The 16,261-nt window shown below is 45.5% G+C and overlaps 1 protein-coding gene across 2 annotated transcripts in view; it reads left to right on the plus strand.

The window, feature by feature from the left end:
• Positions 1-14,381, plus strand: part of LOC118377025 (neurotensin receptor type 1-like) — a 118,107-nt gene extending 103,726 nt beyond the window's left edge. The window contains exon 5 of one of the 2 annotated variants that reach the window (XR_008082648.1): positions 13,629-14,381. Coding sequence is in view for 1 of the 2 variants with exons in the window: in XM_052481619.1 (XP_052337579.1) it covers positions 13,116-13,365 (250 nt within the window). In the remaining variant the exon portion in view is untranslated. Of the gene's footprint in view, positions 1-13,115; positions 13,536-13,628 lie in introns of those variants that run through there. The other variant, XM_052481619.1, reaches the window with a different exon arrangement.
• Positions 14,382-16,261: the final 1,880 nt, after the last annotated feature.

Consider the following 16,261-nt stretch of genomic DNA (forward strand, 5'->3'; position numbering starts at 1 on the left):
GGGAGTACAGGAGAGGGCTCAGAACGCACCCTTGTTGAGGATCAGCGGGGAGGAGATGTTGTTGCCTACCCTCACCACCTGGGGGCGGCCCGTCAGGAAGTCCATTACCCAGTTGCACAGGGCGGGGTCGAGACCCAGGGTCTCGAGCTTGGTGACGAGCTTGGAGGGTACTATGGTGTTGAATTTCCTGAGCTGTAGTCGATGAACAGCATTCTCACATAGGTATTCCTCTTGTCCAGGTGGGTTAGGACAGTGTGCAGTGTGGTTGAGATTGCATCGTCTGTGGACCTATTTGGGCGGTAAGCAAATTGGAGTGGGTCTAGGGTGTCAGGTAGGGTGGAGGTGATATGGTCCTTGACTAGTCTCTCAAAGCACTTCATGATGACGGAAGTGAGTGCTATGGGGCGGTAGTCGTTTAGCTCAGTTACCTTAGCTTTCTTGGGAACAGGAACAATGGTGGCCCTCTTGAAGCATGTGGGAACAGCAGACTGGTATAGGGATTGATTGAATATGTCCGTAAACACACCGGGCCAGCTGGTCTGCGCATGCTCTGAGGGCGCGGCTGAGGATGCCGTCTGGGCCTGCAGCCTTGCGAGGGTTAACACGTTTAAATGTCTTACTCACCTCGGCTGCAGTGAAGGAGAGACCGCATGTTTTCGTTGCAGGCCGTGTCAGTGGCACTGTATTGTCCTCAAAGCGGGCAAAAAAGTTATTTAGTCTGCCTGGAAGCAAGACATCCTGGTCCGTGACTGGGCTGGGTTTCTTCTTGTAGTCCGTGATTGACTGTAGACCCTGCCACATGCCTCTTGTGTCTGAGCCATTGAATTGAGATTCCATTTTGTCTCTGTACTGACGCTTAGCTTGTTTAATAGCCTTGCGGAGGGAATAGCTGCACTGTTTGTATTCGGTCATGTTACCAGACACCTTGCCCTGATTAAAAGCAGTGGTTCGCGCTTTCAGTTTCACGCGAATGCTGCCATCAATCCACGGTTTCTGGTTAGGGAATGTTTTTATCGTTGCTATGGGAACGACATCTTCGACGCACGTTCTAATGAACTCGCACACCGAATCAGCATATTCGTCAATATTGTTATCTGACGCAATTCGAAACATGTCCCAGTCCACGTGATGGAAGCAGTCTTGGAGTGTGGAGTCAGCTTGGTCTGACCAGCGTTGGACAGACCTCAGCGTGGGAGCCTCTTGTTTGAGTTTCTGCCTGTAGGCAGGGATCAGCAAAATGGAGTCGTGGTCAGCTTTTCCGAAAGGGGGGCGGGGCAGGGCCTTATATGCGTCGCGGAAGTTAGAGTAACAATGATCCAAGGTTTTACCACCCCTGGTTGCGCAATCGATATGCTGATAAAATTTAGGGAGTCTTGTTTTCAGATTAGCTTTGTTAAAATCCCCAGCTACAATGAATGCAGCCTCCGGATAAATGGTTTCCAGTTTGCAAAGAGTTAAATAAAGTTCGTTCAGAGCCATCGATGTGTCTGCTTGGGGGGATATATACGGCTGTGATTATAATCGAAGAGAATTCTCTTGGAAGATAATGCGGTCTACATTTGATTGTGAGGAATTCTAAATCAGGTGAACAGAAGGATTTGAGTTCCTGTATGTTTCCTTCATCACACCATGTCTCGTTAGTCATGAGTCATACGCCCCCGCCACTCTTCTTACCAGAAAGATGTTTGTTTCTGTCGGCGCGATGCGTGGAGAAACCCGTTGGCTGCACCGCATCGGATAGCGTCTTCCCAGTGAGCCATGTTTCCGTGAAGCAGAGAACGTTGCAGTCTCTGATGTCCCTCTGGAATGCCACCCTTGCTCGGATTTCGTCAACCTTGTTGTCAAGAGACCAAGAAGAATGCTGGGGAGTGGTGCGCGATGTGCCCTTGTTCGGAGTCTGACCAGAAGACCGCCTCGTTTCCCTATTTTTTCGGAGTCGTTTTCTTGGGTCGCTGCATGCGATCCATTCCGTTGTCCTGTTTGTAAGGCAGAACACAGGATCCGCGTCGCGGAAAACATATTCTTGGTCGTACTGATGGTGAGTTGACGCTGATCTTATATTCAGTAGTTCTTCTCGACTGTATGTAATGAAACCTAAGATGACCTGGGGTACTAATGTAAGAAATAACACGTAAAAAAAACAAAAAACTGCATAGTTTCCTAGGAACGCGAAGCGAGGCGGCCATCTCTGTCGGCGCCGGAAGTCACAATCATTGCTAGCGGAAAGGTTCCTGTCTTTTTCTGTGGCTAAACCAACTAGGCTTGTAATTTAACAATTTTATTTGTATTTACATATGTTACTAAGGAACATGAAAGTTCACATGTTCCCGTTGGCATTTCTGCCAAAAACGCATTGTGATAAATATAAAAAGTTTACATTCAAATACCTCTCTGGTGAAGTAGTGAAGCGCTTCAGTTTCTTGAAACAAGTCACATATTTGTACTGTGTACTTGAGCTTGTGTCCTCAAAAGTGACTACACCTCAGCAAGTTTTAAAAAGTTTACCAGAAAGGTGAGATTGTAACCTTTAACCGAGTATGCAGCATTACTACTTATTGTCTCATGGCCCTCTCATGATAACTAATTACTTTTGGGATTACATTTTAGATTGCATTTAGTTACATTTAATTGGTTTTAAACTTCACTGTCCAAATAAATACATCGGCGAGTGTAGTAGTACAACAAGGCCATTACTGTTCACGGTTAACCTTGGTAGCAGACATTGCACACTCTAGCTCTGGCCTGTCACTCTTGGCTCTAGTTGCAGTCACATTGCATGACAGGAGAAGGGGGAAGGCCACGTGCTTAATGGCAATCACAGAGCGGAACTCAGTGTACTTAATGTGAGTTAATGTGTGTGTAGTGGCGATTCTAAAAGCCACTTCTATGGACACCAACAGTTTGAGATAATGTGTGTAAGAGTGTGTGTGCGTGTTCATAATTTTTGTTGCATTTGTTTTCTTCCCCTCTGCACCAAAAGGACAGGGCAAAGGTCAAAGTGGGCCGAGCTATTTCTCTGGCCGACTTAGGTCAATCATTTTTTATTATTATTTTTTTATTTCACCTTTATTTAACCAGGCAAGTCAGTTAAGAACAAATTCTTATTTACAATGACAGACTACCAGGGAACAGTGGGTTAACTGCCTTGTTCAGGGGCAGAACAACAGATTTCGGGATTCGAGCCAGCAACCTTTGTGTTACTTGCCCAATGCTCTAACCACTCGGCTACAATGCACCATAACACCCAATAACAAGGGAATTGTATCCATTGGTCATTAGGTCAGAATTCTAGCTGGCAAGATGCATTTCCGTGGAAATACTACAATATAGTGTATAGGGAAGAGTGGTTTTAGTCTTTGAAAGATGCAGGTTTCATTGTCTTTTCAAATGGCCTGTGTCTTTGCCATATTGTCTCTATAGCACATGGAAGAGATGGAAGAAAGGTGCTCTCGCAGGGGTCTGTCTGTCTGTCTGTCTGTCTGTCTGTCTGTCTGAATGTCTGTCTGTCTGTCTGTCTGTCTGTCTGTCTGTCTGTCTGTCTGTCTGTCTGTCTGTCTGTCTGTCTGTCTGTCTGTCTGTCTGTCTGTCTGAACAGTGATAGCATGTGGAGCTCCACGGTGGCTCCCCACTGGTAATAATAATAATATATATAAATATATAATAATAATATAATACAACATACAGGCCATTTCTATGGTAACATACAGGCCATTTCTATGGTAACATACAGGCCATTCCTATGGTAACATACAGGCCATTTCTATGGTAACATACAGGCCATTCCTATGGTAACATACAGGCCATTTCTATGGTAACATACAGGCCATTTCTAGTAACATACAGGCCATTTCTATGGTAACATACAGGCCATTTCTATGGTAACATACAGGCCATTTCTATGGTAACATACATCATACATCAAGTCAACCTTTATTCCAACTTCTCCAACTAGCTCTCCAACTAGCTCTCCAACTAGCTCTCCAACTAGCTCTCCAACTAGCTCTCCAACTAGCTCTCCAACTAGCTCTCACAATCTCATGTCAGAATGGTTGCAAATGTCACATTTCTAAGTGTTTAAGGTTAAGTTTAGTCATTACCTCTGAAATCTTAAGGTTAGTCATTAACTCCAAATGGTTAAGGTTTGGGACAGGCTTTAAACAGGCTTTAAACAACCATTTTTAAAAACAACTTTTTATGACTGGGTTTGAACTTACAACCTTTGGAATCGAAAGGTATCTGTCATCCTTGTCCACAACGACAGAGCAAAACCGAAACCTACATGAATCGAACAGCGCTCACGGTTGCCCCTCTAGTGGCCAGTTTCTACATCATCTTCCAACATCCTCAGACAAGGATGGACGTCGAATACTGACTTGTATCAAGGGTGACCTGGCTGGTTTATTCAATGTCATTGAATTGAAATTACATGGAAACAATGTTGATTCAACCAGTGGATCTGATCAAAGCCTATTTAACCCCACCATCCAGCCCGTTAGCAGGAAGCAGCAAGTATATACAGATATACACACCCAACACATTAACACAGAGCAACCATGCAAGAGTAAAACTGTTTGTTTAACTTCTCATTGTCTCGTCTTAGAAAGACTCATACTGGATATACTCTTACAGTGATTAAGCCCTCTGATATATTCCAGTCTTTGGTTAACTTCCAACTCTATCCATGTTGTAATACTTAGGAAGTAACCTGAATACATTTACAGCACCCTAAACGTTTAGCTATGTAATTATTCGCCTACCTCGTCATGCCTTTTGCACACAATGTATATAGACTCCCCCTTTTTTTTGCTAATTGTTTACTCCATGTGTAACTCTGTGTTGTCTGTTCAAACTGCTATGCTTTATCTTGGCCAGGTCGCAGTTGCAAATGAGAACTTGTTCTCAACTAGCCTACCTGGTTAAATAAAGGTGTTCTCAACTTGCCTACCTGGTTAAATAAAGGTTCAGTTACCATACTAGACCAGCATCGTTCCTATAACAACTAATTTCCCATAGTGAATGCAAAGGCTGCCGGTCATTCAGATATGGAAGTTTGCTCATTAGAAAGTTCTATTACCTTAATTATAAGATAATGGTGCACATATACAGAAACACAGACTGGGTACATATGCTGTTCTGTTTCAAGATGAACTTGATTCAATATTTGACATCACTTCTAGCTGATCATCATATAACAGCTATCACAATTATATTCCTTTTCTTGGAGATTCATTTTTGTCATTGTTCCTTCTATCAGATTATCAAGGACCAAATAGAAGACATATATCAGAGTGGATTGGAAAGCAGCCGTGTTAATTGTGGACACAATAAGATTGCCAATAATACGTCTCCAGGGAGAATCTCTAATGGTCCTTTATGGGCTCAGATTGAACCACTAAGACACAGCTTGCAGGGCCAACGATACATAGCCTAATGGATACCCATATCTATGGTAATATTTCAACCTTTGCAATTATCCAATGAAAATGGTTTCATTATTTTGCTATTTAGACCCCTAGATCAGCGCCTACCAAAACTAATGTTGGCACCCAGAACCACATTTCAGAGACTAGCCAAAACACCAAAGTTGGTTTGAAAATGTAAAGTCATTTCGTAAAGAGGACAAACTTTTCTGCTCTGTTTCACAATGAGTAGAATTCAGATACCGAACTTTAGAGAACGTCAGGGTGGCCAGTGAGTGGATGACCGGGTTGAGGGAAACCGATTGGTCTGAGAGCGGAAGTGAAACCGCCAGCCTGGAATGTATTTATTATGACAAATGAGCTTCCCTCTGACGCTGACAGCTGATTGGCTGCCAGCGAAGAGCAATCCAGTCACACAGAGCTTTTTTCTGTCACGGAGGGGTGTGTGTGTTCCACACAGATTGAGAAAGCAGCCTGACGAGCTAAACATTGACGTTTTAGGAAATATGGTATAACCTTTGGTGTTAAGATAGAAGAATAAGTAAAACATATTTACAATTATAACTTTATTATAACTTACCAATCTACTTATATTGCATACAAGTGATATCAAATCGAATCAAATTGTATTTGTCACATGGGCCGAATACACCAGGTGTTGGTTGACCTTACAGTGAAATGCTTACTTCCAATCTCTTAACCAACAATGCAGTTTTAAGAATTTCAAAAAAGTGTTAAAGTATTTACTAAAATAAACTGAAGTAAAAAAATAAAATAAAAAATAAGAATATAATAGAAAAATAATAAATAATTAAAGAGCAACTATAAAATAATAGTCCTAGTGATTGTGGCTGCCGCTGCATTGACAATGGTTTCCTATGCAGTATTTGCTATGCAGTATTTGCTATGCAGTATTTGCTCTCTAGGTATTTAATCTCTAGGGTCAAGAGGATTTGAGAGTGGTGTTTGACTCAATGCCCCGTGCCTTGTGATAAATAGTAAAGTAGTGATAGGCTACCTGAAAAGGTCATATCCCCATTAATCACAGGGGAATGTCAGGTATGAGGTAGAAGGAGTCTTCCTCATTTAGATTAGGACAGGAGAGGCTGAGATCATGTCTGTGACACATCATAGACATTTCCTGGTCCCATACATCATTGAGTTCCTTTAGAACCCCCAGGAGAGCTTTCTTTTTCAGTTTAAACTCCACACAGAGGATAACAAGGTTAACCTTTAATTAACCTCTGACCTATCAGCTGTCATAACCTCTCACCACCTCAGTCAGTCTTGTCGTAACCTCTCACCACCTCAGTCAGCAGACTGTCCAGCCTGAACTAGAGCTTTGTGGGTGTGGTCTAATGCTTAGGCGTCGTTCAGTGATCCTTTGGAGTGGAGAGGTGAGGTAATAGGATAATGTCAGTCCGGACGTCATAATCAATAGAGCACAAATGGAATAGATGGCAAGGATCAGGAGCCACAACAACAGAAGAGGATATCCCCTGAGCCCAGATCACCTTGGGAGTGGAACACGAAGAGAAGATGAAAGAGAACTGAACAGTACTGAATAGTACCACATGAATCATAGATGGAAGCCAATCCCAGTGCATGCTTAGTTTACCATGAATGAGCATGAGATAGTCTTCATATTTTATTTGTTTTATTATTTTGTGTGTATTTTTTTTGCTGGTTTCAATTACTGTGATTTTTAGGCTTTGGGCTTTATTGTGTTTTATCCTCAAAATGTTTATGTATGTGATGCTGTCTCTGGCTGGAACAACCTTTAGATTTTAATGATCAAATAAATTCAATCAATCAAACTAATTTGTTTTTCGCTTTGGTTAATTTAGCAGAATGTTAATTACCTACAGTATACTGCAGTGGTATTATAATACTGTACTGCTATTCTAACTGTGAAAGCAATGCTAGTCTCAGACCTGCTGCATCTAATTCAACTGTGCAGGCTTTGATCTTGTTGCATTCCAAATGGCATTCTATCACTGCAAGTGCACTAATTTTGACGAGGACCCAGAGGGCTTTGGTCAAGAGGAGGACCCAGAGGGCTCTGGTCAAGATGAGGACCCAGAGGGCTATGGTCAAGATGAGGACCCAGAGGGTTCTGGTCAAGATGAGGACCCAGAGGGCTCTGGTCGAGATGAGGACCCAGAGGGCTATGGTCAAGATGAGGACCCAAAGGGCTCTGGTCAAAATTAGTGTACTACGGGGATAGGGTACCATTTCAGACAGTCTGAATATATATACTTAATCTCTGTCTGTCTGTCTGTCTGTCTGTCTGTCTGTCTGTCTGTCTATCTGTCTGTCTGTCTGTCTGTCTGTCTGTCTCTCCCTGTCTGTCTCTCCCTCTCTCTGTCTCCCTCTCTCTCCCTCTCCCTCCCTCTCTCTCTCTCTCTCTCTCTCCCTCTCTCTCTCTCTCTCTCTCTCTCTCTCTCTCGCTCTCTAATCTCTCTCTCTCCCTCTCTCTCTCTCCCTCTCTCTCTCTCTCTCTCTCTCTCTCTCTCTCTCTCTCTCTCTCTCTCTCTCTCTCTCTCTCTCTCTCTCTCTCTCTCTCTCTCTCTCTCTCTCTCTCTCTCTCTCTCTCTCTCTCTCTCTCTCTCTCTCTCTCTCTCTCTCTCTCAGGGCTGTGGTTGTTGCCTTTGTGGTTTGCTATCTACCCTACTACATCCGGCGCCTCATGGCTGCTACGCAGAGTTTACAGAGTGAGTAACACACAGTCCATGTATCCACCAGACATCACGTACTTTACCAGAGAATAGGTGTACATCCACTAACAAGAGGCATGGTCAGAGGGTCATCCATCAGAGCAGGGTGACATTGAGAAAGCTCAGCCGTCCAGTCAGAGAGGAGCTCAGCCGTCCAGTCAGAGAGGAGCTCAGCCCCGTCCAGTCAGAGAGGAGCTCAGCTCAGTCAGAGAGAGGAGATCAGCCGTCCAGTCAGAGAGGAGCTCAGCCGTCCAGTCAGAGAGGAGCTCAGCCGTCCAGTCAGAGAGGAGATCAGCCGTCCAGTCAGATGGGAGATCAGCCGTCCAGTCAGAGGGAGATCAGCCATCCAGTCAGAGAGGAGCTCAGCCGTCCAGTCAGAGGGAGATCAGCCATCCAGTCAGAGGGGAGATCAGCCGTCCAATCAGAGGGGAGCTCAGCCGTCCAGTCATAGGGGAGCTCAGCCGTCCAGTCAGAGGGGAGATCAGCCACCCAGAATACATATATCTATCCCTGTTTAAATTAGCATTACCCATTCCGAATACATAGATCTTCCTGATCAAATTACCATAATTTGTCAGATTAATCAGAGCAAGAGTTTTAGCTGTATGTCCCTCTCTCTCTCTCTCTCTCTCTCTCTCTCTCTCTCTCCTCTGTCTCTCCTCTCCTCTCTCTCTCTCTCTCTCTCTCTCTCTCTCTCTCTCTCTCGCTCTCTCTCTCTCTCTCTCTCTCTCTCTCTCTCTCTCTCTCTCTCTCTCTCTCTCTCTCTCTCTCTCTCTCTCTCTCTCTCTCTCTCTCTCTCTCTCTCTCTCTCTCTCTCTCTCTCTCTCTCTCTCTCTCTCTCTCTCTCTCTCTCTCTCTCTCTCTCTCTCTCTCTCTCTCTCTCTCTCTCTCTCTCACTCTCTCTCTCTCTCTCTCTCTCTCTCTCTCTCTCTCTCTCTCTCTCTCTCTCTCTCTCTCTCTCATTCTCTCTCTCTCTCTCTCTCTCTCTCTCTCTCTCTCTCTCTCTCTCTCTCTCTCTCTCTCTCTCTCTCTCTCTCTCGCTCTCTCTCGCTCTCTCTCGCTCGATTGTCTGACGACACTCACAATATATAGTTTCCTTAATTGAACCAAACGCACACCATTGATTAAATGATTCCAAAGCTAAGGAAACACATCCGAGATACAATTAAAACAAAACTTTATAATTGGATTGTGAAGTTATGCTGTCAGTAATAAAGGACATTGTCATCATTTTTACAATTTCAGAGTATTATTTCAACATCATAGTTTGAAAATACAATTTTTCAAAAAACAGGAAAATCGAGTTTTCGACTGCACTGCCATTTTAAGTGGTGTACACTCACCCTGCTGAGAGAGACTTCTACCTACCTCTCCAGCTTTGTCTACGTCAGAGCCTGGAGAGGTAAGAGCAGCAATTTCACTGCTGCATACGAGCGTAGAGTACAGTATAACATGTCTGTAGAGAGTTGTGGCCTACATTCAGTCGATGTCAGTATGATAAGTGAGACGAGACGAGCTGAACCACCCTGCTCAGCTCATGGAAGTGTCTGTTTTAACTTTAGGTTTGATTTTGATTTGATTTGGATCTCTTTTAGTCCCCATTGGGACTAATCTTCCAAGAGTCCTTAAACATTCAAATACAATTTATAATACCAACACATTTTCACATATAACACACTATTACAAAACGTAAATAATATACTAACATAATGACCCAATAAATACTCAATCTAAAAAAATATAGATTCTTCATCTACTATAGTCTCACAACATTTCTATGTATTATATTTCAATCGTTTTAAAATAATGTTTACATGTAAATATAAAAAGGTTTCTGGTTTGCTCAGTTAATTTATTCTATTTCTTTATTGCTCTAAATCAAAATGTTATTTTGCCTATTTCTCTTTCCTGTCTGGATAACGCATAGATGGGGGACAATCTATTCCTAGTATTTACGGAATGTCTGTCTCTTACCAACTGAATACCGTTGTGGTCTAGGGTTAGGGTTAGGGTTCGGGTTCAGGTTAGGGTTAGGGTTAGGGTTCAGGTTAGGGTTAGGGTTAGTTAGGTTCAGGTTAGGGTTAGGGTTAGGGTTCAGGTTAGGGTTAGGGTTAGGGTTAGGGTTCAGGTTAGGGTTAGGGTTCGGGTTAGGGTTAGGGTTCAGGTTAGGGTTAGGGTTCAGGTTAGGGTTAGGGTTAGGGTTAGGGTTCAGGTTAGGGTTAGGGTTAAGGTTAGGGTTAGGGTTAGGGTTAGGGTTAGGGTTCAGGTTAGGGTTCAGGTTAGGGTTAAGGTTAGGGTTAGGGTTCAGGTTAGGGTTCAGGTTAGGGTTCAGGTTAGGGTTAGGGTTCAGGTTAGGGTTAGGGTTCAGGTTAGGGTTAGGGGGTTCAGGTTAGGGTTCAGGTTAGGGTTAGGGTTCAGGTTAGGGTTAGGGTTAGGGTTCAGGTTAGGGTTAGGTTCAATGAGAAACAGACGAATCTGGTGTGCACTGGCACAGGCAACCCCTTTAGGATAAATGGTGAGACTTGTGTATTATATACTTTAAATGACTAGAGAAAGCTATAAAAAGAAGACCAAAGTAAGACATTAAAATAAGGCTTAAGTTAGAAGCCAGAAATTCTACGCTAAGAAAAAAGGCCAAGTGCCGAATTCAGAGCAGTGGTCTAGGATTAAAATAGATATAGAGAGTGTAGAGATTCAAAATAGATGTAGAGAGTGTAGAGATTCAAACTAGATATGGAAGTGTAGGGACATTAAGGTTAGGGTTAGGGTTCAGGTTAGGGTTCAGGTTAGGGTTAGGGTTAGGGTTAGGGTTAGGGTTCAGGTTAGGGTTAGGGTTAGGGTTCAGGTTAGGGTTAGGGTTAGGGTTAGGGTTCAGGTTAGGGTTCAGGTTAGGGTTAAGGTTAGGGTTAGGGTTCAGGTTAGTGTTAGGGTTCAGGTTAGGGTTAGGGTTCAGGTTAGGGTTCAGGTTCAGGTTAGGGTTCAGGTTCAGGTTCAGGTTAGGGATCAGGTTAGGGTTCAAGTTCATGTTCAGGTTAGGGTTCAGGTTAGGGTTCAGGTTCAGGTTCAGGTTAGGGTTCAGGTTAGGGTTCGTGTTAGGTTAGGGTTCAGGTTAGGGTTCAGGTTCAGGTTCAGGTTAGGGGTAGGGTTCCGGTTCCGGTTTCAGGTTAACCTGATATGGGTTCACAGGTGTACTCCATGCTTCAGGATTAGGGTTCATTTGGTCAACCTAATGTGGTTATTCCTTTAACATGAGAACATTTCCCTTCAGGTTTTAAACACATCTGTCTTGAAAAGGATGGTAGGAAAACATTTGGTCAACAATAATGTGGTTTATAATGTGGAAAACTATGAGCAAACATTTCCTTAATTTACAATGACAAATTAGTTGACATGTTTAGCATTGTATGTGTCAATAAAATACATGGATTCTTTATCCCTCCCTCCTCCTCCCTGTGTTCCCCTCCCCGCCTCCCTGTGCTCCCCTCCTTCCCCCACCTCCCTGTAGGGCTCCCCTCCCCCACCTCCCTGTGTTCCCCTCTCCCACCCTCCCTGTGCTCCCCTCCTCCCACCTCCCTGTGTTCCCCTCCTCCCACCTCCCTGTGTTCCCCTCCTCCCACCTCCCTGTGTTCCCCTCCTCCCACCTCCCTGTGTTCCCCTCTCCACCTCCCTGTGCTCCCCTCCTCCCACCTCCCTGTGCTCCCCTCCTCCCACCTCCCTGTGCTCCCATCCTCCCACCTCCCTGTGCTCCCTCCTCCCACCTCCCTGTGCTCCCCTCCTCCCACCTCCCTGTGTTCCCCTCCTCCCACCTCCCTATGTTCCCCTCCTCCCACCCTCCTGTGCCCCCCTCCCACCTCCCTGTGTTCCCTCCTCCCACCTCCCTGTGCTCCCCTCCTCCCACCTCCTGTGTTCCCTCCTCCCACCTCCCTGTGTTCCCCTCCTCCCACCTCCCTGTGCTCCCCTCCTCCCACCTCCCTGTGCTCCCCTCCTCCCACCTCCCTGTGCTCCCCTCCTCCCACCTCCCTGTGCTCCCCTCCTCCCACCTCCCTGTGTTCCCCTCCTCCCACCTCCCTATGTTTCCCTCCTCCCACCTCCCTGTACTCCCCTCCTCCCACCTCCCTGTGTTCCCCTCCTCCCACCTCCCTGTGCTCCCCTCTTCCCACCTCCCTGTGCTCCCCTCCTCCCACCTTCCTGTGTTCCCCTCCTCCCACCTCCCTGTGTTCCCCTCCTCCCACCTCCCTGTGCTCCCCTCCTCCCACCTCCCTGTGCTCCCCTCCTCCCACCTCCCTGTGCTCCCCTCCTCCCACCTCCCTGTGTTCTCCTCCTCCCACCTCCCTGTGTTCCCCTCCTCCCACCTCCCTGTGTTCCCCTCCTCCCACCTCCCTATGTTCCCCTCCTCCCACCTCCCTGTGCTCCCCTCCTCCCACCTCCCTGTGCTCCCTTCCTCCCACCTCCCCCAACCTCCCTGTGCTCCCCTCTTCCCACCTCCTCGTACTACCCTCCTCCCACCTCCCCCCCACCTACTCCCACCACCCTGTGTGCCATTCCTCCCACCTCCCCGCACCTCCCTGTGCTACCCTCCACCGACCTACTCACACCTCCCCCTACCAACTCCCACCTCCCCCTACCGACTCCCACCTCCCTGTGCAACCCTCCACCCACCGACTCCCACCTCCCCTACCGACTCCCACCTCCCTGTGCAACCCTCCACCCACCTACTCCTACCTCCCCTACTCCCACCTCCCCATACCGACTCCCACCTCCTGTGCAACCCTCCACCCACCTACCCTACCTCCCCCTCCCACCTCCCCCTATCTACTCCCACCTCCCTGTGCAACCCTCCACCCACCTACTCCTACCTCCCCCTACTCCCACCTCCCCCTATCTACTCCCACCTCCCTGTGCAACCCTCCACCCACCGACTCCCACCTCCCTGTGCTACCCTCCACCCACCCCCCTCCTCCCCCCACCTCCCCGACAGGGAAGGATATGATTACTACCACTACTTCTTCATGGTGACCAACGTCCTCTTCTACGTGAGCTCAGCTGTCAACCCAGTCCTCTACAACCTGGTCTCAGCCAACTACCGGGAGATCTTCTTCAACACGCTCCGCTGCTTCTGCGTGCCGTGTCGTCGCAAGAAACAGAGACGTGTTCTGATAAGACACTCCACCAGCATCTCCAGTAACCACACCTTTTCCTCCAACATCATCAAGGAGACCGTCTACTGACCACCCCCCCAAAACAAACACTCCCCTGATAACATTCCATTTTAGAACTGCAGTGTATGGAATCTATTACTCAGTTGGACTCCATGTATGTTTGATGGGGAGCCTGGTACTGTGAATCACTGACACATTGTGCCACATAAACACACAAAAATATCCACAATTTGATATATTGGTGCAATCATCTGAAAAGAAAGACTGAGTAAGGGCGTTGTTCACTCAAATTATGAAATTCTATTGGTTTCCGTTAGCAGTCAATGGACGAGGTATGACAGCAATCCATGCTTTGGCTTAGTTTTCACATGGTAACAATTTACCATTTGTTAGCACATTCAATTCATGGGAGCGATATTAGCATTTGTTAGCACATTAAATTAATGGGAGCGATATTAGCATTTGTTAGCACATTAAATTCATGGGAGCGATATTAGCATTTGTTAGCACATTAAATTCATGGGACCGATATTAGCATTTGTTAGCACATTAAATTCATGGGACCGATATAGCATTTGTTAGCACATTAAATTCATGGGACCGATATTAGCATTTGTTAGCACATTAAATTCATGGGACCGATATTAGCATTTGTTAGCACATTAAATTCATGGTAGCGATATTAGCATTTGTCGCGCATCGTGTTCAAATCGTATGTCTGACTTTGTTGAGATATACAATCAATTTTGGGCACTTTTGAACATGATGTGCAAAAAAATGCTAATATCGGTCTGATGACTGCGGAAACAGAGCCAGGGCAAAAGCATGACTTTATGTCATATCTCGTCCATATGCTGCTTACAGGGTGATCAAAACAACAGGTTATTTTGTCATTTGGGTAAACCATTCCTTGAAGTGTTGGATATAGTAGTCTTTAGCATTGTAAATATTGTAAACATGTATGTACATTCAGATTTTTTATAGAACTGGCAACGCATACTTGGTTTTATTCACATACTTTACAAAATGATATGACGACGGTGAGAACAATCTGCACTCATCAACATATGTCTGGATCTTTGAAATATGAGGCAAAAAATATATTTGGTGAAATTTACCAGGAAGTGACTGCCCCTCAGCCTGGTCATTTCTGACTTTGAACTCTTTATGAATTACCTTCATTGGGCAAAATGTTGCGCAATGGTCTTCAAGCGCAAAAACTTAGTACATTTATCCAAAAACACGAATATATTTTTTTATCTTAAATGCATTTTCACAAATGTTATGACATAATCGTGAAGCCCATTCAAAAGGTAGGACACATGATACTAAAGTAAAGTGGAAAGGGCACAGGGAATTATCATTTCGCTCAGACTCGCAGTACATGGGTCTATTTTTAAAGAGACAGAGAACGATTGTCAAAAATGATCTGCTGCGGATGTAACGACCAGGAAAGAGTATTGATCACAACAAATTCTCTGGCCTTGTAACAACAACAACAAAAACGTGGCCTTGCTATTGGCTGCTCGGACTGTGAATGTTAACTAAAATACCGAGAGAAGATGTACTATTTCATGAAGAGGAAAATCAGATGGCATTCACAGCTAATGGGTGATCGGCTGTGGTGTTGAGCCCTGTAGGTTGTTCCAGAATGCCAACTTCTGACCCTTTACAGCTTTTGAGACCCTGGTGTTGGAATATTTAAGATGTACCACACTACTGCACAATAGGTCAAGTAACAAACAGATTTCCTACTGAGGCTTGTAATGTTTTATTTGAGATGAGACTGTTTGAGGCTTGTATAATATTAACTCTACATTGTCTTCTGTACTTTGGCTATGAACTTTGAACCCATAACAATTTTTTTTTTTTTTTTTTAAGATCTGATCTTGAGAGTAATGCTGTAACAGAGCCAGCAGAGGATGAGAGTGGATGGCATGAGCAACATCCACGATGGTGTTACAAGACAGAGCACTCAATGGGACACGATATGGACTCTGGTCTTTGAAGCCTGGAGAGGAGAGAGCTCTGTAGCTGACCTGAATGTAGTCCACAGCACCCTGTCATGACCACTGAGTGTCTGTACAATACATTGTGTCACATGGACAATGACAAACGAGTGAGAGATAGAATAATGGATACAGTGTTTCAGACTCTGAACACACGCTTAAAATGAATAAAACACGCTGAAAGAACCAAGGTTGATTAGCGTGGATGCAGGAAATGGATAAGATTTGTGGGGACGAAAGAGTTTAAATAAGTATATTCTCCTGGAGGGAGGGAGGGAGGGAGAGGGAGGGAGGGAGAGGGAGGGAGGAGGGAGGGAGGGAGGGAGGGAGGAGGAGGGAGGGAGGGAGGGAAGTGCCACTCTGAAGAAACCATACGTCAGCATCCACTTCAAGGATGAGAGAGAAACCGAATACAACGAACCAACGCTCTTGGAATTCAATGAGTTATTGTAGGCTACGTAAGAGGGATGGGAATCCATTCACGAGTAAGGGTACCTGTCCTGGATCTGAGAGGGAAGAGCATCTCTATGGTGCTCCTCATGCTGAGAGGAGAGGAGGGAGAGGAGAGGAGAGGAGGGAGAGGAGAGGAGAGGAGAGGAGAGGAGAGGAGGAGGAGGAGGAGAGGAGAGGAGGAGAGAGGAGAGGAGAGGAGGAGCAGGCTATGGTGTGTGTCACATCTGCAGGCTCTGATGGAGACAAGAAAAGCACTGAGAAAGGCAGGCCAAAGGATGGTCTGTTATGACAGCGTCACACAGCGTCACAGTCACTGACTGCTGTCTCACAGAGCACTGATATTCCACCTCAACAGCTTTTAGTTTGACGGAGCACTCCAACAACACTGGACGTTTTAATATAGAACATTAAAATAAGAACTGAGTGCGTGTACCTGCCTGCTGCCTGCCTGGTGCCCCGGTGTGTCAATAAGTGTGTCAATGTTTCCATTTCCTTCGCTTTGA

Source organism: Oncorhynchus keta, chromosome 27 (assembly GCF_023373465.1).
Source record: "Oncorhynchus keta strain PuntledgeMale-10-30-2019 chromosome 27, Oket_V2, whole genome shotgun sequence".
Taxonomy (NCBI): Eukaryota; Metazoa; Chordata; class Actinopteri; order Salmoniformes; family Salmonidae; genus Oncorhynchus; species Oncorhynchus keta.